This window comes from Vulpes vulpes, chromosome 2 (assembly GCF_048418805.1).
Source record: "Vulpes vulpes isolate BD-2025 chromosome 2, VulVul3, whole genome shotgun sequence".
NCBI classification, from domain to species: domain Eukaryota; kingdom Metazoa; phylum Chordata; class Mammalia; order Carnivora; family Canidae; genus Vulpes; species Vulpes vulpes.
The window spans coordinates 15,635,216-15,657,334 of NC_132781.1; the positions used below are offsets into that span (position 1 = coordinate 15,635,216).

The 22,119-nt window shown below is 44.4% G+C and overlaps 1 protein-coding gene across 1 annotated transcript in view; it reads left to right on the forward strand.

The window, feature by feature from the left end:
• Positions 1 to 3,063: 3,063 nt before the first annotated feature.
• Positions 3,064 to 22,119, forward strand: part of MARCHF10 (membrane associated ring-CH-type finger 10) — an 84,489-nt gene continuing 65,433 nt past the window's right edge. The window contains 3 exon segments of the mRNA XM_072746907.1: positions 3,064 to 3,317; positions 10,557 to 10,663; positions 20,263 to 20,382. Coding sequence (XP_072603008.1) covers positions 10,574 to 10,663; positions 20,263 to 20,382 — 210 coding nt within the window. The 5' untranslated portion in view covers positions 3,064 to 3,317; positions 10,557 to 10,573.

Here is a 22,119-nt window from a genome sequence, read left to right on the forward strand (position 1 = left end):
TCGCTGGGGAGCTGTTTACAGGCTAGCCCCTGGCACTGCCACCTTCTTTCAAGAGCACCAGGATTCTTTTCATAGAACTTAATTTTCAGAGACACTTTGAAAACATGGAAGAATTTAAAACTGAGATATAAAGTGACATCTCCAAACCTCGTTATTTAAAAACCTGAAAATGGTGGTGTGCCTGGCTGGCTCAGTCGGTAGAGCATGAGACTCTTGATCTCGGGGGTTGTGAGTTCGAGCTCCACATTGGCTGTAGAGATTACTTAAAAAATAAAGTTAAAAAATTAAATAAAGGGAAGCCCGGGTGGCTCAGCGGTTTAGTGCCGACTTCAGCCCAGGGCCTGATCGTGGAGACCCAGGATTGAGTCCCAGGCTCCCTGCATGGAGCCTGCTTCTCCCTCTGCCTGTCTCTGCCTCTCTCTCTCTCTCATTCTCTCTGTGTCTCTCATGAATAAAAAAATCTTTTAAAAAATTAAAAAGTAAAAATCTGAAAATATTCATGGTTTTCATTCAAGTGCATTAAATAAAATCTTAAAATGTGCCTCAGAAAATGAAGGTACCGATTATTGAGTGCTTACTGTATACCAAGTATGATGTTAAATCCTTCACCGTCTCTTGTTTAATTTCCACAGTACTGCTTTGAGGTAGATTTTATTATTTTATACAGATGTTGAAGTGGAAGGAGAAAAATGAGGATCTAATATGTGCCACGGTGCTTTTCTTACTAGTAGGAAACATCAGGAACTGAGAATGGAAAGCCCTGCTTTTGAGTCCCGGTCTGCTTCTTACCTTGTGTCCTTGGGCATGTCACTTGTTTTCAACTATCTCACCTTGGCTTCCACTTCCTCATCTGTTTGTTAGTGATTAATAATTCCTGATTATCATTAATCATTATGATTATTCTTACTTGAAGGGAGTCCTAACTTAACAGAACAAGCTCACCATCTATCATTTCACTATTATAGTTTTGATCAGTGTGTCTTAAAGATTGAAAGGCAAATTTGGGGAATGCCTGGGTGGCTCAGCGGTTGGGCATCTGCCTTTGGCCTAAGGTGTGATCCCGGGGTTCTGGGATCGAGCCCTGCATCGGGCTCCCTGGGAGGAGCCTGCTTCTCCCTCTCCTGTGTCTCTGCCTTCTCTCTGTGTCTCTCATGAATAAATAAATTACAATCATCATTTAAAAAAAAATTGAAAGGCAAATTTGGGACAACATGGGTGGATCTAGAGGGTATTCTGCTAAGTGAACTAAGTCAGACTGAGAAAGACAAATAGCATATTATGTCACTTATTGGTGGAATACAAACAAACAAATGGCAGAATCAGACCTATAGAAAATAAACGGGTTGCGGGAGAAGAAGGGGGAGAGGGGCAAAATGGGTGCAGAGGAGTGGGAGATACAGGCTTTCAGTAAGGGAATGAATAGGACATGGAAATTAAAGGCACAGCATAAGGAATATAGTCAATGATACTGTAAGAGCATTGTATGGTGACAGATGGTAGCTATACTTGTGGTGAGCAGAGCATTATGTATAAACTTGTCGAATCACTATGTTGTACATCTGAAACTAACATAACATGGTGTCAACTATCCTTGAATTTTAAAAAATAATTTGAAAAAGATGGAAAGGTGAAAACCATGGGGAGAGGTCTTAGGTTACTACTTATCAGTTAATGGTTCAAGTATTAACTAATGCTTTAATAAGATTACTTGATAGCTAAGAATAAGAACAGAACATGGGTTGAGCTACCATGGATGGAAAGGTACTAGCGACTGCTGAAGGACCAAGGAAGGCTGGGTGACAAAGTGCCCAAAACAAAGGTTTTACCTCTCTGCTTGGCTCAGGATATGCCTTAGAATTTGGTGTGAAGGCAGGGAGTAATGTTCAGAGTATAACATGCAGTCTGGTCTGGCTGAAGTGTGAATGAAGAAGTGCTGACAGAGGAAAACCAAGAAAGCGAGCCAGGGGGAGGGTACAGGGAAAGCCATAGTCAAGAGTTTGGATTTTATTCCACAGCGAGGAATCTTTGAGAGCTTCTTAACAGCGGACCACAACATGAGACCTCAGCTGCTTATAGAATAAGGGAAACGGTGTGGGTAGGGCAGAAGACAGGGGCTCCAGATGCGGTGGGGAGGTCCTTACAATGATCCAGCCATGAGGTCCTGGAGCCCCAAACTAGGGTGGTGGCAATAAAAATAGAAGGAAGGGTGCAATACTGCAGGAAATATGGATGCCAACTGGATTGGGGGGATTGTTGAGAAGACACCCACACCACAGACACCTAGGGATGCTGGGCACTGATGAAAGATCCAAGAATTTCTATTCTCCTTCCTCTCTATTCTCTACCCAATCAGAAATGCCGTAACTTGACATCAGTTGGCAAGTTATTGAGTGCCTACATGTGCAAAATGAATGGAAGAGTCATCTTGGCCTACGGAAAACCACAGACAGAAATAAACCTGGCAGAGAGAAGGTGAGGCTAGCACAGGTTCTGGTCCTTTCCAAATCTGTGGGCACTAGTCTAAACCTCTAAGAATGTCCTTCCTTGGGAAAGGCAGCCAAGATCACTGATAACCAGGAGATAACTGGAATCTGGTCTCAGTTCTGCAACTGACGGGGTGCCTCCCTCGATCATTTATTTCTTATTTCACGCAGGTATTTCTGAGATCCCCTGAACAGACTCCAGGGCTGCAATTTCCGCTCTCTCTCCTCTACCCATCTATTGCCTTTAATACTACTTTATTCAATTAAAAACACCTCCCCCTCTCGTTTTCTAATCCCGTTCTTTATAAAGCACAGCACTGATTTCAGAGCAGGGGCGATGGCCTCAATATCTGGGTCTGGGCCTGGCCATCAAGACAAAGCCAATCCGCGGCCTCCTTCAGCGTGTCTTCTCCGCCCGCAGCCATCACCGCTCGGCCTCCGCGACCGCATCCCGTTCCCACGGCAACCGCGGGGCGCCAGCGGCCGGGCTCAGGACCTCGGGGCCGCGGCCCCGCCCCGCCCCCACGCGCGCGCCCGCGGCCCCAGCTCCCGCGCGCGCCGGCCGAGGAGGCCGCGTTGCCAAGGGAACGGGAGGACGCCAGGCAGCCGCCCCCACCGCCTCCGCCCCTAGAAAGCCCGGCCGCCGCCGCAGAAAGCTGCCTCCCGGGAGGAGGAGGAAGAGGGGCCGGTAGCGGGAGGGGAGACGAGACAGGAGGAGGAAGAGGAGCACAGGGACGGCCTCGCGCGATTGATGGGCCCCTCCGCCCTGGAGCAGCCCGCCTGCCCCGCCCCTCGGCCCCTTCAGCCCTCGCAGGTGGGGGACTGACCCGCCAGGTAACCGCCTGCCCGCCCCAGCCGCGCGCGCCCCCTGCGGCTCCCCGCCCAGGCTGTCCGCCTCCCCTCCGCGGCCGTTCCCGTGTTTTCCTGCCTCAAAGCGACAGATGTGGGGGACCCGGGGAATCACTTGTTTGCACCGTGGCATAACGTCCCCGCAGGCTTCTCGGGTCTGCAAGTCCAGGGTAGGTCTACGGGAACCGCACCGCCCCTCCGGCTTCTCCGGCTTCTGAGAGCGCAGCTGTTGCTACGGTCATCGTTGGGAGCCTCGAATTGCTTGTCAAGCCTCTGACATCAACCCCACCCCCAAAAGTTTCCCAGTTACACATGGAGTGTCTCTCTTCTAGGCTTGAAAGTCAGTGTGTGGCCGCCCATCTCTGTCACAGTTTCACAATAAAACGAAGAGTCACTGCCAGCTTTTCTTACAAGACCCTCACACCCCGCACACCTTCATCTCCTAAACCAAATGGGCTGGGAGAGTCCGATTATCTCCACCACCACCCCCATCCATATTAATTCCTCCTCTTTCCTTTCGGCCACAGCATTCTCTCTCAGTAGAGGGGTGTTAGGAATATTGGCCTCAAATCACTCATCTTTGTTGCTTATTTTCAAGTCATTTTTATAAGATTTTAAAACTCTTAAGATTTTTTAAAGCTAAGATTTAAAGAAATCCTGTACCTTTGTCCTTACAAATTAATTGTGTAAAGGGGGAAATAAGTGCTGAGCTCCTTCTTCCAAGCACCCAGGTGTTGGGGCGGGGGGGTTATAAACCTGATTGTCAGGTATTAATATAGCCATTTAGATTTTGGTCTAAAGGAACCTGCAGCCTACAGAGGGGCTTGAATTACATTTTTCTTTATTGCTGAACCAATAAAATATTCACTTTAATACTTCTAATATGAGGACTTATTAGAAACTTCTAATAATAAAACAGTGAAATAGCTCGATGTTATTAAAAAGAGCTCCCTTTGATTCTTTTGGCAGATGTGGTCATAGAACAGAAGGACGGGACAGTATATGTGACATTTTAGAGAACCGAAAGAAATATATTCCGCAATCAGATTCTGTTCTCCTTAGTCAGGGAAACTTGGTTTGAATTCATTGCAAACTTACACTAGAGAGGAATACATATGTCACAAAGTTCTTAGAATATTCCTCATTGAAATTTCACAGATATGTAGAATTTCGAGGCCAAGAAGAATCACTCGCTCTTGCTTTCAGCAAAGCAGGACTCCCTTCTCCCTTACCCACATCCCTCCTACTCCCTCCTCTTCTTCTCCCTCTCCCAATTTAATATGACTTCTTATGTTGATTTTTAAAGCCCAAATCTGGCCCAATATATTGTCACCAGAGACTTAAAACAGAAACGTGCATGACCATGAGTGGATTTTAAATTGAGAAGCAGTTCAAAGGTGAGAAACGGAAGAGAATATACAGAATGCTATTTTAGAAACATACGCCTTGCCCACATTTGATTATCACCCCCCCTCCCCCACCTGCCTGTATTTGCTGAGGGAAAATTTTTGGGCTTCAAATGGCCATCTGGTTGAGTAGGCCCACTAAACTGAGATCTGCAAATTAAGCATTATCTCATGAGAATTTATCTCCATACAGATATTTCTGTTTCTGGTTCGTCCTGGTCAGTTTTCAAACCTGCAGTAGAGAATGGGGTTCAAGTGGTACTTCAGAAAGCTAAAGAGTGTTTACCTAAACTGTGGTGATCTCCTAATAATCTCTTTCCCCGGTGCCTGGAGTATTTGTTTACTCTCACAGAGTATTGATGCATTTAAGTAAAGTACATGTGGCACCATGATGCTTCTAAATACACATTTTATAGTAAAGTACAGTAATAAGAGAGTTTATGGGAGGGTAAAAAGACTTTTGTAGGTAATTTGCAAGTCCTTTATTTGGTAGGTGATTGTGAAGTCAGAGGTAACCTAGTAAGTAGTTAAAGTTGTTATTTCCTACCCAGTTAGACAAAGTTTTTTCAAGCCTCTTGACTTATAAGTCTCTTTCAAATAACACAGCATTAAAGCCAGGATATATTAGCTAGTTTTCTATGCTAATTTTGTAACCAAAATGTATCATCCATGTGGACTCTGGAATGTGCCCCGTTAGTGACCATTAACACATTTCTGTTATGAAACCTTATGTTCTCTTCCTGATTAATATTCAGACAGGCTTCTCTCTCCAACAGTAGCAGCAGGGGCTCATCTTTCTGTTGTTTTAACACCATTGTTTTCCTAAGAGTGGGAACATAACTTCATTCTATGCAGGTACAAATTCATATGAAAAGTTAAAAGTGATTATTTATTTATTAGAGAGAGAATGGGAGAGGAGCAGAGGGAGAGGAGAGAGAGAATCTCAAGCAGGCTCCACACCCAGCACAGAGCCCTACACCGGGCTTGATCTCAAGACCCTGAGATCATGACCTGAGCTGAAATCAAGAGTTGGATGCTTAACTGACTGAGCCCCAAAAGTGATCTAAAGTATAGTTCCCTAAATGACTATTAAAGATACTCAGAGGCAAAATTTAGGTTTTGTGTGTAGTCTGTGGAACTATCTGTTGGATTGTAGTTTTAGATTTGGACTCTCAAAGACCAACTCTCTATACTTCAGAGACAGTAACTCCAGAGGAAGCAGCACAAGTTTCTAAATGATACTGCTCAGGGCCTGGTGATAAATCTGGTGAGATTTCACAATGACCAGTCCAGACACTGAGTCACCATGAATCAGGGGCAATCTGATTTTGCAAATATCTATACGACTGAAAGAAATGGGGAGGGAGAGGAAAGCTTCAGAACACAAACACCTGAGGGTAGGGATGTTGTCTATCTTATCCTGCTGTTTCTCCAGAGTCTAGAGCAGCACCTGTCACATGGTAGTCACTAAATAATGTGTATCAGAAAGAAGAACAAAGCTGGAGGCATCATGCTTCCTGATTTCAAAACAATATTACAAAGCTGTAGTAATAAAATCATATGACTTGGGGATAAAAGCAGACACAGATATCAATGGAGCAGAATAGACAGCCTTGGAAAATTCTTGCATATGTCGTCAATTAATTTATGACAAAGGAGCCAAGAATTTACAACGGGGACAGGATAGTCTCTTCAATAAATGGTGCAGGGAAAACTGGACAGGCACATGGAAAATAATGAAACTAGACCATATTACATTATAACCAAAAAATCAACTCAAAATGGAAAATGGATTAGAGACGTGAACATAAGACCTGAAACCATAATGCTCATAGGTAGTAAGTGCCTTGACCTTTGTCTTGGCCATGATTTTTTTGATTTGATATCAAAAGCATCAAAGACAACAAAAGCAGGGTGCCTGCCTGGCTCAGTTGGAAGAGCATGTAACTCTTGATCTCAGGATCATGAATATGAGCCCCATGTTGGGTGCAGAGATTATATAAATATATAAACTTAAAAAAAAAAGGCAACAAAGCAAAAACCAACAAGTGGGACTACACCAAATCAAAAAGCTTCTGCACAGCGGTTGAGCCTCTGCCTTTGGCTCAGGGCATGATCCTGGAGTTCCGGGATCGAGTCCCATATTGTACTCCTTGCATGGAGACTACTTCTGCCTCTGCCTCTCTCTCTGCTTCTCTCTGTGTCTCTCATGAATAAGTAAATGAAATCTTAAAAAAAAAAAAAAAAAAAAAGGCTTCCGCACAGCAGAGGAAACCATCATCAAAATGTAAAGGCAATCTACTGAATGAGAAAAAATGTTTGAAAATCATGTATGTGATAATAGGTTAATATCCAAAATATATTACAAATGTATACAACTCGATAGCAAAAAGCCCCCAAAATCCAATTTAAAAATGAGCAGAAGATTTGAATAGACTTCTTTTCCAAAAAAGACATACATACGGCTAACAGGTACATGAAAAGGTCCTCAACATCACTCATCATGAGGAAATGTGTATCACCCTGACAATAAGATATCACCTCAACCCTTGTTAGAATGGCTTGTATCTAAAATGTAAGAATTAAGTGTTGGTCAGGATGTGGAGAAAAGGGAATCCCTGTGCACTGTTGATGGGAATGTAAATTGCTGCAGTCACTATGGAAAACAGTATGGAGGTTCCTCAAAAAATTAAAAATAGAACCACCCTATGATCCAGCAATTCCACTTCTGGGTATTTATCCAAAACACAAACTCACGGCAGCATTATTTATAATAATAGCTAAGACATGGAGGCAAATTCTATGTCTATTGATGGATGAAAATGTAAGATCTATATATGTATATTTATGTCAGAGAAAGAAATAATTTATTATCTCATACGTATGTGGATCTAAAAACAAAACAAAATACATAGATACAGAGAATATTCAGAGAACTGGCAGTTGCCAGAAGTGGGGGTGGAGGGTGGGAGGGACACCATGGGTGAAGGGAGTCAAAAAAGCATACACTTCCAGCTATAAAATAAGTACTGCGGGTGTAATGTACAGTATGGTGACTACAATTAATAATACTGCATATTTGAGGGCCGCCCCGCTGGCTCAGTCAGAAGAGCACTGAGTCTTGAACTTGAGCCAGGGAGGGGGTCATGAATTTGAGCCCCATGTTGGGTGCAGAGATTAATAAATAAAATAAATAAACTTTAAAAAAACATACTGTATATTTGAAAGCTAAGAGAATAGATCTTAAAAGTTCTCATCACAAGAGGAAAAAAATTTAACTCCCTGTGGGTGATGGATGTTAATTAGACTTACTGTGATCATTTTGCAATACATACAAATATTGAATCATTATGTTGTACACATGAAGCGAACGTCATGTGATATGTCAATTAAAAAAAATATATGTGTAGAAATCACTGAATGTGCTTCGCTGGCCAAAAAAGCAGGCTGTGTAAGACCTCAGGTGACCCTACTGAGGAGGTCCAGCAGACGCCTCATGAACCGCGCCGTTTAATAACTGTGTGACTTGAAATATTTTGGTCATAAATTTAGGCCACCCCAATCAGAGCCAAAGCTCTTGAAAGCATTGTCTCTACTTCTTACCTCTCATTTGCGCAATTCACTGCAATCTGTCTTCAGTGCTCTCACCAAGGTTATAAATAACCTGCTCCTTGCAGCTCGCTCCTCCCGGCATCTATGAAACCGCACCCACCTGGTTTTCCTCCTGCCTCTCTGGCGGCTCTGCAGTTTCTCTTCCGCCCCACGTTCTTAGGTTGGAGTGTTCCTCAGCTTCCCACCCCGGGTTCTCCTCCTCTTTCCACTTGTCACTGAATGCTAGGGGTGCCCAAATCTTTACTTCTCTAGCCAGCTCCAGAGTCCCATGTCTAACTGCTGGCTTGACACCCCCATTTGCTGCGCCCCCACCACCTCAGACTCGGCATGGCTTTCTCACAGAGAGAAATGTCTCCAGAATTGTCTAAGGGTTACGTTGGCGGAGACCAGGCACCAGAGCCCAGTGAGCTGCTCCAATCAGGAACCTGGCCGGCTTCCCCCACATTCCTTCTCCTGTGCTGTCCATAGTCATCAAGCCCTGATGGTCTTCTCCCGTGAGTAGCCCTCAAATCCATCATGGTGAGAGTGTGGGAGGCCCTGGTGTGTGCGAGACTCTCTGGGTTCCAATCCCAGCTCTTCCATTTACCATCTTTGTAACCTTAAGCAAATTACTCCTGGTGCCCCAATTTCCTTATTAGCACAATGGAAATAAGAGTGCTTGCCTCAAGCATGGGCCTGAAGATCCAATGAGTTAATGTGTGTGAATGTTGAGAAGAGTGCCCAGCACTTCAGGAGGCTCAGTAAATAGTAGCTCTGAGATCCCCCTCCTCCCCCTCTTTTTCTCCTCCCCCCCCCCCCCCCACTGTTGCTACCAAGAGTTGTCACTGTCTTATCTGGATTATGGTAATATATTCCCAATGTCTTTCTACTCTCATTTTTATTCTACCCCCACATTCATTCTCTACACTAGAGCTGGAGGGGCCCTTGAAAATGCAACTCTAGGGGCACCTGGCTGGCTCAATGGGGAGAGCAGTGTGTGACTCTTGACCTTGGGGTTGTGAGCTGGAGCCCCATGTTGGGTGTGGAGATTACTCACAAATAAAATCTTTTAAAAAATAAAATGAAATGCAAATCTAAGCATTTGCTCCCCGGGTTGGAACCTTCCGGTAGCAGTTATATGGTCTTCCAATCATAAGCTTCCAGGCTCCAAGTGAACTGGCCCCTGTCTACCCAACAGCCTTCTCTTGCTGTTTTACCCTCTCTCTGTCAACTGTGCTGGCTGTCCTGGTCCTCAGCCACACCTGCCCCTGTTGCCCCGAAGCTCCTGCACCTGCTGTCCTTTCTGAGACACTCTCCATCCCACTTCTTGCCTGGCTCCTTAGCAAGCCCAGTGTTGTTTCCTAAGGAAAACCTTGTCCCCTAGACTGTGTCATGCCCTCCCATAATAACCATCTCTCAAAGAAGCCCATGTTTCTACTCCATAGCACTTATCACAATTAGGATTCTCTTGTCCATGCTTAAAGAGTTGGGATTCGAACCCAGAGAGTCTCACACCAGGGCCCACACTCTCACCACGATGAATTAGAGGGCTACTCAAGGGGAGAAGATCATCAGGGCTGGGGATTCTGAGGATGGTGCAGGAGAGGTGAATGTGGGGGAAGCCAGCCAGGTTCTGGGGCTTGATCAGCTTGCTGGGTGGTGTGAACATTCCCCTCAGACAATTCTGGTGGAGTTTGAAGGGGCTGAGGTGCAGGGATGTCCACTGTCAGCCCTCCCCACCCCACCCCCTGCTTTAAGCAACACAAAAGCAGGGGTGCATTCCTCCTGCCAACTGCTACATCCCAGCACCCAGCAGAGCACCTCAGTTGGAATGGAGACCCAATGACTGTTGAATAAGTGGATTTAAGTGACCAGGGGCTCATAGTCATTGCTAATCTAGCTCGGTTCTTGGGTTTTCCTTTTTGCCAAGTCACAGAACTGCTTCTGCATCAGGTATCTGTCAATCTAACCCCCTACGAATAACCAGGACGGGGTCCCTGGAGCCAGCTGACAAGTGCAGCTGCATTATTTATGCCCAGAACAGGAGGGCTGTGAGGGCATCCACACCTGTACAAAGGGTCTTTGCTTTCTGAAAGGGGCATCCGTGCCTTTCAAACAATGGAAAGTAGATTAATAAGAGAATAAAAGCAATTATACTAAGACGAATCCAAATACGCAGGGCAACAAAGGATTATGTCACAGCACATTTATTATCTTTTATATGCAGGTTGGGGATTAAGAATCATGTTGCATGAAGCAAAGGAGAGGCAGAAGTTCGTGAGTAAGGTTCAGTATCTGCGGGACATGCAGCATAAGGTGGACTCTGAATATCAGGTAACTGCAAAAAACTGGAATTGTTTTCCCCTCCGCTTATAGTATTATGAGAGAATTCAGGATACAGTATCAGCAAAGGATAAGCAGTAATCACTTTCTAAAATCCAAAACCCATCACTTCCTAGATGTGTGACCATGGAAAGCCACTTTACCTCTCTGGGCTTCCTCATTTTTACAATAGGGTTAATAACAGTACCTGTCTTGGGGCGCTTGGGTGGCTCAGTCAGCTAAGCATCCAACTCTTGATATCAGCTCAGGTCATAATCTCAGGGTTGTGAGATCGAGCCCTGCATCAGGGCTCTGTCCTGGGCATGGAGTCTACCTAGGATTCTCTCTCTCCCTATCCCTTTGCCCTTCCCACCCTCTCTAAAAAAAAATAATTAATAATAATAATAATAGTATCCATAATATTGTCACAAAAAATAACTTAAAAATTACTTAAAAAGTAGTAAGCACAGAGCTTGGCACACAAATCTTGTCAATGAATGACATTAAGGCTTAAAAATTTGATAAACCAGCTATCCAGAAAAAAAAAAACATTAAAGAGTTAATGGGGTCAACCTAGTATTTATAAAATAATATGCCTTTCCACTGCTACCTCACCAGAAGAAAGGTGGTTAATACATTCTCCAATAAGCTAACTATTCGTCACCTTAGTTACAGTGTTTACGTGCAAAAACAAAACAGACAAGGAGCCTGAGGAGTCATGATGTAATTACCCAGAGCTGGCATAGGACAACCTTGCCAGACTGGGCGTGAGATTCTGGGAGCAGTCAGAAAGTGTCGCTCAGTCTGCGGGCCAGAGGTCGACCCTTGCCAATCAAGGAGGCATGTCCTCAGCTTCAGCTGCGGATTGAAAAGTATTCCTTCCCCAAGGAAAACACAGAACTGTCATCAGATTTTTCTCCTTCTTAGCAATTTCAAATATAACCAAACCTCCTGGGTCACCAAGGAAACCAGACCTATCTCAGTAACCTGATTTCACCTGTATAACATAGCTTAGCTTTGGAGCAGGAAACAGAGTCAGCAATTTCCTCCCACAACTTGCCAACCCACATACAAGACTGTTAAATTGAGGGAATTTCTGTAAAATGAATAAGAGCGTAAACATCTGAACTGGTCACATTGGGAATCCATCTGCTTTTCTTTTTTTTTTTTTTTTTTAATTTTTATTTATGATAGTCACAGAGAGAGAGAGAGAGGCAGAGACACAGGCAGAGGGAGAAGCAGGCTCCATGCACCGGGAGCCCGATGTGGGATTTGATCCCGGGTCTCCAGGATCGCGCCCTGGGCCAAAGGCAGGCGCCAAACCGCTGCGCCACCCAGGGATCCCCATCTGCTTTTCACCAAGATGCCTCTGCCACCTGACGCTCCTTTGGAAATAATTGTTTGAAATTGTCTCCAGAACAGACACATAAGAAAATCAGTCTTATTATTTGATGGTCTCTGCTGAAGAAAATCACACACTGTGTGGCCTGAAGTCACAGGCTTTATTTTTCTAATTTCACTGCACTTTCAGCACTGCCCTTATTAATAAGGATACTTTCAACACTATCTTTATAAATAACAATACTTATCACGTGCCTACAATGTCCTAAATGAAGTCCCTTTTCTCCCAGAGTTCTTTTTCTGGGATTGAGAAACAATACACACAAGTAAATAAATATGTAACATAGTTTCAATTACTGATAAATACAAGGAGGCAAATAAACAGAGGTAATGGGCAAGGGATGATGCTCCTTTACACAGGCAGGGAAGCCTCTTTGGGGAAGTAACATTTGGTTGGGGAGGTAAAAGATGGGAAAGAGCTGGCCAGAGCATCCTGAGCAGAAGGAAAGCCAAGTACAAAGGCCCTGAGGCAAGAACTAACTTGGAGCCCTAGAAAAAAACAAAAGAAGGCCAGAGGAGCTGAAACACACTGATCAAGGGAGAATGTGGTGTATGATAAGGTAGGGGAGGTAAATGTGTGGAATCTCTCAGGACAAAACTTAGTGTTTGGAGTTTATTCTTATCTCAGGGAGAATAATGGATAATTTGAAGCAGGGAGTGGCATGAGGTGATTTACAGCGTTTAAAGATCCCTCTTGCTGCCTATGGGGAAAAGACCAAAAGGGGCTAGAGAGGCAGCAGAAAAGCTTAGTAAGGAAACTCTGATGGAAATTTAGGAGAGAAATTATGGTGGCTTGGACCCAGGCCGTAGGAGTGGAGGGTGGTGAGTAGTGGCCCAACCCAGGAAACAGAAGCAGAACTGACATCACGCTGAAATATGGAGAGGCGGAGGGAGGGAGAGAAAGGAGCGAAGGTTGACTCACATGAACGTGTTTACTTGTCCATCAACTCCCTCTGTTATAATCAGTTTTAAAGTTTCCTACTTTTTTCAGACCTGTAGTCCCCATACTCTCAACAAAGAACTTCCCTTCCTGTTTTACACACACAGGAAACAAAGCAAAGGACCCAAGGCCATCAGGTGGGAAGCCTCACCACCCCTCCCCCATCCCAGGCTACACACCCATCCCTCCCTCAGGTCCTCAGGGTGAAGCCACTATCTCCTGGCCAGCGCTTGGCCTGAGCTCTGGGCCCACACCCCGCTGTACCCAGCCCCTCTCCATCCAGGGACTTTTTGTCTGTATCTTTGACATTTCCTTCTAATTGGCTCAGCCTGCAAACATGCTCTAGTCCCGCCTATACTGAGAACAAAAGAACAAAGCTGCAGGACACGCAGTCCTTCTCTAGCCACAGCCCTGGCACAGTCCCCAAGATGTCCCCAAACTGCTACATTTCTATCTCCACTCCTCCTGCCCCCCCTTCATTCCTAACCCAATGCAGCCTGTCACCTCCCCTCCCCTGAAGCTGTTCTCACTAAGGTCAGAGGCCAAATTCAAGGGACAACTTTTAAGTCTGTCTTCTGAAGCTTCATTTACATTTGACACTATTACTCCTTCCTTCTCAAAATACTACTTCTTTGGCTTTCTGACTTCACACTTTGCTGATTTTCCTTCTGTTTGTCTCCCATTCTTCTCCATGCCCTACAAATGTTAACTCCCCCCCGCCCCCATCCTATCCCGCCACCGGTTTTCATCAGCCCAGTTTCCCTCTAACTCACAAGGGTCTCTGTGACCCATCTCCTCCCACCTGTGGTCCTGAGTGTCCCCAGAGTGTCTCGATCACGTGCACACCTGCTTGTTGGACATTTCCATCTGGATGTCACAGAGGCACCTCAGCAGGTCCACCCTCTGCTGCCCTCCTCTGTATGTAAGCCTTCCCCAACTCCTTTCTCACCCTCACCATCCACATCCCACCTGTGACCAAATCCTGCCACCATTACCTAAAAGTCCATGAACTTGTGCCTGCCTTTTCATCCCACTGCCACCACTCTGGTTTCCATCTCCACATTTTCTCTCCAAGATTATTACCATGTCCTATTATCAGTCCCCTTGCCTCCAACCTTGGCATCTTTCAGATTGCTTTTTTTGAAATCTATCTAAAATGTGAATTTGATGATGCAGTTGGAATGTATGACACCCTTGAGTTGTTTCCCTTCACTTAAAGGCAGGTCCAAGACCTGAGAACCACAGCCAGACCAGCCTAAATCTTCACCACTTCTCTGACCATCTCTTTCCCCTTCTTTACTCTCTTGACAAGGGAGGTAAAGACCAGTTTTCATTGAGAACTAAATGGAACCTCTGTGCTCCCACCACACCCTTCTTTTAAAAACAACTTTATTGAGGTATAGTTCATATATCATAAAATTCACCTGTTTTAAGTGTAGAATTTAATGACTTACAGTAAATTTACCAAATTTGCATCCATCCCTATCATCCAGCTTTAGAAGATTTCCATCAGTCCATTACCAAAGCGCCCTTTCATCCCTCTTTCACATTGCTTAGGAAATTGTATTGAAATTGTCTTCTGGGTGACTTCCTCTCAATCTGGACCACAGCTTCTTACTCTTATATGTTGAACCGAATGCCTGTCATTGATGTGAGCCCGCATTACCTAACCTGACCACCAACTCTGTTTATCAGTCTTAGATTCAGCTGACTTGTAACTATTTCTCAAGGTCAAGTCCACCCTCATTGAGCATTTCCAAAACCACTCACCACAAAGTCTGCAAAAAATAAATATGGCTGTCTTTAATATGTTCTGAGTATTGTTGAATTAAATATATAGCAACCCACAGAAACGACTTTGAAGGGAACAGTGGTAAGCTATTTGTATGATTTAGTCTCTCCCTTGTCTTGTTCCAGAAAGGATTTAAAGTAGGGGTTTAAGAATCAATTGCATGACCTTATAACCCCTCAATAATTTGGTCCATAAAAGACCTGTGTGTGTCTAGATAATTTACTAAGGTAGACTTTGTATCAGGTCGATACTGAAACCCTGGGTCAAGGAATCCCAGCCTTCACACAGTGCAGCAACCTTCCTGGATACTAGGGATTCCCCATTTCAGGGTGTACAAATAATGTAAGACCTAATAACTAGATATGACTCCTAAATCATATATATTTGCCATAGATTCCTTCCTGTGCTTTACTCGCCTTTAATGAACTGGCTCAAATTGAAGCCCTTACAAACCTCCTGTGTACACTATTCCTGTTACATCCCAAAATACGCTATGGGTTGGTGCATACCAAATTAGCAGTGCCTTTACAGGTCTGTGTGCTGGCAAGAGGAGAGGTGGCTTAAACCCACCCTGAGTTATTTTGATGCTGCTCCTTTCAGTGGTTGGGTGGGACCCTTTTGAAAAAACAAGAGGAAATAAACATCTATTTGGCATATTACATGCTATTTCAGAATCTGGTAGCTAGTACATAATTACATGCCATCTCAGGATTTGGCTCTATTTCTTCAAGGGTGTTCATGCTGCGAAGATTTTTTTTTTCTTCCCTTCCTTGTTTTGGTCAAACGTGTTTATGTAACTTGAGGCAGAATTTAGCCATTAATGTCTACTGAAAGCTGGAGAGAAAGCTTACACTTGGCATTTCAGAATGATATTCTGTAATCTATCAAATGTGTTCGGATGGGTTTCATTTCCTGTCATTTACTCATCTCGATCTTTCAAGTACCGAGCAAACAACTGAACGTGACACTATAAACTTGTTCAAAGACATGATAGGAGACTATGCCCAGTGGCAGGGGATGGCAGATTGAGGGAGTAGAGAAAATTCAGCTTCCCCTGCCACAGGAGCCAGAGGGGAGGGTTCTCTGCCCTGCTCACCTCTGACGTATGTGCTTCTGTAATAGTACAGGAAAAGAAACTCATTTGAGGAGAATATCATGTCAAATGGTTTTTACGCCTCTGATTTCTTACCTCCTCCAAACTTATGAACTTGAAGAATGCCACCAATGATCATCCAATCCCCAGACTCGGGGTTATGCACATTTGAATTTAAGAACAGCAGCAAAGTACCAACCGAAGCAGTGGCAACTCACACTTCTCTCGATGCTTGGGGACTTGGAGCAACAATAACCTCAGCAGAGGCCACTGCACTGGAGAGGTAGAGACGGTCATGGCCATGGGACTGTGAGGCTGGAAAGCATTCCTGTGGCGCTTGGCTTCCTAAGGCACCAGGAGGCTGGAGGAGGACCAGAAGGCGGGACTGGTAGTTGAATATACAGAAGAAACTGAGCCCCCCCCCCCACAATCATCCCCCTCCACTCCCCCCCCCCCCCCCCGCTACCTCCCCCCTCCCTCAGAAAGCTGTAACACTAAAGAAAAAGTGGTGGTTTTCCAGGTACCCCAACTGAGGATCTCCTCAGTTGTCTGGTGGGGTGGAGGGAAACTGCAGGCCTAGGAAACAAACCTCTGCCTCCAGGGCACAAAAACCAAGGATGAAACCTCAGGCCTGGACAGAAGGAGTCTTTCTTCTTCCCTGATCAGAGTCACATGATTTGGCAAAGGCTGGCTTTAGAAAGAGACGTAGACCAAGCAATGGGATCAGAAACAACAATTAAAGCCTAATAATGATAATAATGGTGATGAAGCTGATGACGGTGGTGATGAGTGCCTTTCCCTGAACCTGGCCAAGAGCCGGTCACCCTGCTGAGCATCCTGCCAACAGGGCCTCCAGACTCTGGCTGGCTGGCGGCACAGAGCATATCCCTCTTAGAGATGAGGGAAGCAAGAACCAATGGAGTTAGTTAGCCTGCCTGCCCGAGGTCACGTTGCGAGAAAGTGGCAGAGCTGGGGTTTGTCATGTTTACCCGTACTGAGTTACAGTGAGTCACAAGACCCACGTTATCCCCCACAGGCATATATGTACATTCTGTGTTCTGCCCCCACTCCAGTAGCTTGTGCTCTGGGGAGGCAGCCTTACTGGGCCATCCAGAGTTGGGCTGGGGCGGGGCCCTAGGGGCTGGTGGCAGAGGAAGAGTGAAGGAGAAAGCCCACCCCCACCCGCTCAAGGAGGAAATAAGGAGTTACCTGAAGCCTTCGATTTTAAGACTGTCCTCAGCCAGTTCTCTCACATGAAGAGAAACTTATTTATAGCAATTTAGCTCCAGACATGTGGAATTGAAAGGGGAATATTTTTAAAGTTCCAGAGGAAGGGGAGCCCTGGGAGATCATGAGTTACAAATCAGTTCCTCCTCCTCACCCTATGGATTTCACACTCTGCTCTGTCACTCCAGGACCCCCAAAGTAGAACCGACACCAGCATCAAAAATGGAAAAAAAAAAATCATTCACGTTTACAAACAACCAGAAAACTAGCCCCTAGGGCAGTTACTTATGGTTAGGTTCTTGCTATTTCTGGGACTGGAAGTCTGGACTTGCTTCTGTCCCTGTGTTCCTTCAACTCGGCAAAGCTATAACTTCAAGAGGACTAATGTTTGATTTACACAGAGAGGTTGTTTGGCTGTATTAAGATAAAAATTACCTACCCTGACACTCGTTTGTTCTCCGGCTCCTCTATGAGAAGACACATAAGGAACCAGAGGGGAAAAATTTTTTTCGACATTGCAAACCATTCTACTCCTCCTCCCCTTTTGGTAAAGAAATATTTAAGTTGCATGCATTCTTGGAGAGAATTTTCAAAAAACACTCAACCCACAAGAATTCTGTTCATCCCACAAAATCTGCCTTGGTCTTGCGTGCATTTGCTAACACTGTCCTCCACTTTTAGCCTATCAGCATTTGCTTCTTGTGCCTTTAATCCCAGTCGGTTAGGATAACACAGACATCTGCCGCTTCAGGAAACAGCACTCCGAGCCAGAGCTCCTCCCAAACGGGCTCTGATCTGAAGTCATTGGAAAAGAAGAGGCCCATCTTTACTTGAATGTCATTCAACTCTCTGCTAACTCTCTTCGAGTTTACCTTGGTTTATTACTCCGTGTTTGTTTAACTTACTTATCACAGTTACTGTCCAGTATTTTGGGGGAGCTTCTTGCTCAAATTATTTATTAAAACAAACACTGCCGGGGCACCTGGGTAGCTCAGTCGGTTGAGTGTCCGACTCTTGATTTCAGCTCAGGTCATGATCTCAGTGTCTTGGAATTGAGCCCCCTGTTTGCTCCGTGCTCAATGAGGAGTCAGCTTGGGATTCTCTCCCTCTGCCCCTTACCACACTCTCTAAATTAATTAATTTGAAAAAAAAAAAAAAAAGCCACTGCCCAGGATTTATTAAAATGGCTTGCTATCTATATTAGCATAGTTTTTGAAAATAAGATTAACAGGGGGTGCCTGGGTGACTCAGTCATTAAGCGTCTACCCTTGCCCAGGTCATTGATCCTGGAATCCTGGGATCAAGCCCCACATCAGAATCCCAGTTTACCTGGGAGCCTGCTTCTCCCTATCCCTCTGCAGCTCCCCTTGCTTGTGTGCGCTCTCTGTCAAATAAGTAAATAAATCTTTTAAAAAAAATAAGATTAACAGTGAGACAGGAAAATAAGGGAGGGGGGCAACCATTTTGGAGTGCTCTCCCTTTCCAAAGAAGGCAGAGTGGAATGGTACACTTTTTTCTCCAGGATTCCACTTGCCACAGGTACCACCTGGCCACAAAGCATGAGCCCTGAGGCCAGTGCCTCACCAGCAATTCACTTGTGAAGCACAGTGTAACCAAACCGCTGTTCCCAATTCCAAGTGGTTAATGTTTTGTTAATATCAGGTCATTTCTATTTTTAACCATGTAGCATAATATTAGGCTTTCCCAGAGGCGTGAAATTCTGGCAAGTCCTTCCACATCAAGGAAGGAGATGCATCTTCTAACAAAGGGGGAAAATGCAGAAGGAATCTTTCCTTTCTCAACCCAGCCAGGAAGGGGAGATGTCAGGCCCTGTTTAGAAACAGTATTGTTGGTCTTTACACTGCGTTTCTTTATCATGACAGCGAATAATTTGGCTCTAGCAGCACAAAGGTGGATTCGGGCACTGAATCTATAGAAATTCTCCAAGAAGTTTTATTATTTTAAACTATTTAAAATACCAGTTGACACCTCCAACAGCACATGATGTCCTTGGGGTGGTTTTTTTTTTTTTGGTCCTGATTCTGGAAGAGAAAAATATTGGTGATAGATTTTCTCTTAATTTTTTTTTTAATTTTTTTTTTTTTTTTTTTTTTTTATGATAGTCACAGAGAGAGAGAGAGAGAGAGAGAGGCGCAGAGACATAGGCAGAGGGAGAAGCAGGCTCCATGCACCGGGAGCCCGATGTGGGATTCGATCCCGGGTCTCCAGGATCGTGCCCTGGGCCAAAGGCAGGCGCCAAACCGCTGCGCCACCCAGGGATCCCAATTTTGTTTTTTTTTTAAATGGAAATTTTTTTTGTCAGTTATTTTAATTTTTTTATTTTGCATTTGGGGACTGATATTTCCCTCTGAAACAATAATGCAATTCAGCTAGCATTAAATGCTAGATGCTGGGGGATTCAAAAGATAAGAGGTGGTCCTTACCCTGAGGGTTCTCACTGATTAGCAGGAGACACAGGCTCAAAACAAAACAACTAAATACAACAGTAAAAAAAAAATTTTTTTTTTTGCATAATTCAAGCTGTGTATGTATAAAGGAGCAATTAATTTGGCCTGGGGAAGAGGAGCTAGGCAAGGAAAGACTCCACGTGAGCTGGATCTGAGTTGATCTGCAGGATTTGCCATCCTATGAACATCCCATGAAAGGCATTCCAAGTGGAAGGAAGCGCACATGCTAAAGCTCTTGTGTGCATGGAGGAAATGTCTTACCCTGTAACCAGGTGTGATCCAAGAAGCCCGTGTAGAGCGGCAGTAGGATGAGGGGAGCTCTGAAGCGCATTAATACAGAAGAGGAAGTTAATATCCTGTATCGTCCGGTACTTCCTGTCCCAAGAAGGCAATTGTTGGGGAAATACTTGTCAAAACACCTCTTGGTTTGTTATTTTGTCAAAACACCTATTGGTTTGTTATTTTAATTTATTAAAGCACTGACTACTATTTTTGACCTAGTATTTTGGGCAGAGGTAAGAGAGAATGATGCCAGGCTGGGCGTCTTCACACTTAGTAAAGGTGTCAGTGAGCCCTTGGAGATGGACCTTATGCATTTCATGTTCCTCATGATAGGAATTAAGCAAAAATTATCAAAGATTAAAGTTACTGTAGACCTAAGCCAAAGAAACATTTGTTTTTATTTTGCAGGCTTGTCTGAGACGACAAGAATACAGAAAAGACCCAAATGAGAAGAAACGAGATCAATTTTGGGGACAAGAGACAAATTTGGAGAGATCCCGGTTTTCAAATGGGTCATCTTCCAAACAGGTACTTAGAACTCTGGGAGATATCCTGCTGCTGCTGCTGCTGGCGTATGTGTGGTTGAATTTTGAAATAGCCAACTCAAAAAGGTGTTGGAGAATCCTAAAGGTCAGGGCAGGGAGATGCAGGGGCAAGAGCTCCCATCCTGACTACTGTCTGAGTCGCTCCTCTGCTGTGTGACTGTCCCCTTTCACCCAGTTGGGCCCAGGAATCTTCTTTCCTCATGGGCCTAATGGAGATTGTCTCCAAGGTACCATCTAAATTAGAAATGCTACAGCTCTCTGATTTCAACAGTTGAGGCACTGGGCCTTCTAAAGCACAGCATAATCTCTCTATACACTTGCATCTATACCTATCTGATCTGTCCATATAACCATAAGATAGATACAGATATAAAGGGACCCCTGAGTGGCTCAGCGGTTTAGCGCCTGCCTTCGGCCCAGGGCATCATCCTGGAGTCCCAGGAATGAGCCCCACATTGGGTTCCCCGTATGGAGCCTGCTTCTCCCTCTGCCTTTGTCTCTGCCTCTCTCTCTGTGTCTCTCATGAATAAATAAATAAAATCTTAAAAAAAAAAGATACAGATATAAAGATATATATGTGGGGCAGCCCGGGTGGCTCAGTGGTTTAGCACCGCCTTCAGCCCAGGGCGTGATCCTGTAGACCCGGGATCGAGTCCCGCGTCGGGCTCCCTGCATGGAGCCTGCTTCTCCCTCTCCCTCTCCCTCTGCCTGTGTCTCTGCCTCTCTCTCTCTCTCTCTCTCTGTGTCTCTTATGAATAAATTTTTATAAAAGAGATATATATATGTATGGGCTTATAGCCTAACCCAGTGTATTACTTAGTCTGGTTTTTAAATAGAGTAAAATGGGGGCACCTGGGTGGCTCAGTTGGTTAAGCATCTGCCTTCAGCTCAGGTGATGATTCCAAAGTCCTAGGATTGAGCCCTGCATCAGGCTCCCTGTTCAATGAGGAGCCTGCTTCTCCCTCCCCTCCCTACTCGTGCTCTTTCTCAGTATCTCTGTTGTTATCTGTCACTCTCTCTCAAATAAATAAAATTTAAAAAAATAAAATCATTAAAAAATAAAGTAAAATGTAATAACTACATCCTCTAGTAACTAGAAATTGTTCAAATATTTCTGTCTGGATAATAATAAAAATAATAAGATCAACATGATAGTGATATGATAATAGTTGTAGGTAACATAATCTGAGTGCTTACAATGTTCCAGCACTGTGCTAATAAGCGTTTTATCCATACTAGCTTATTTAATTCTCATAAATCTCTATGTATTTACCTCTTTTTACAAATGAGAAACTGAGCCTTAGAAAAGATAAGAAATTTGATCCAAGACTTCACAGCCAGTCCATGGTAGAGTCAGGGTTCCTTTCCAGGCAGTCTAACTGAGGGAGGGTGCTCCGAACCACTGAACTCTATGATCATATTTCATGTTTAAGATCTTATCTGAGTAAGAATTTTACTTATCCTATGTAAGCACTAAGTACCACAAGCTGCATTCAACACTGTTTGTTAGCATGGTGAATTGATTTAAGATGAGTAATATGCCTTTTATGAATTCTTATTTAATATTTTATGCCTGCAATATACTCTAGAGGCTGGACTCTCTCTTTCTGTCAGCAGCATGGATCCCTAAGATAGATCCTGGATACTTGATATCCATCAAGTTCTCATTGGGATTTCTCCTTTAATCTGGGATGTTCACACCATGGTTATTTAATGTTCA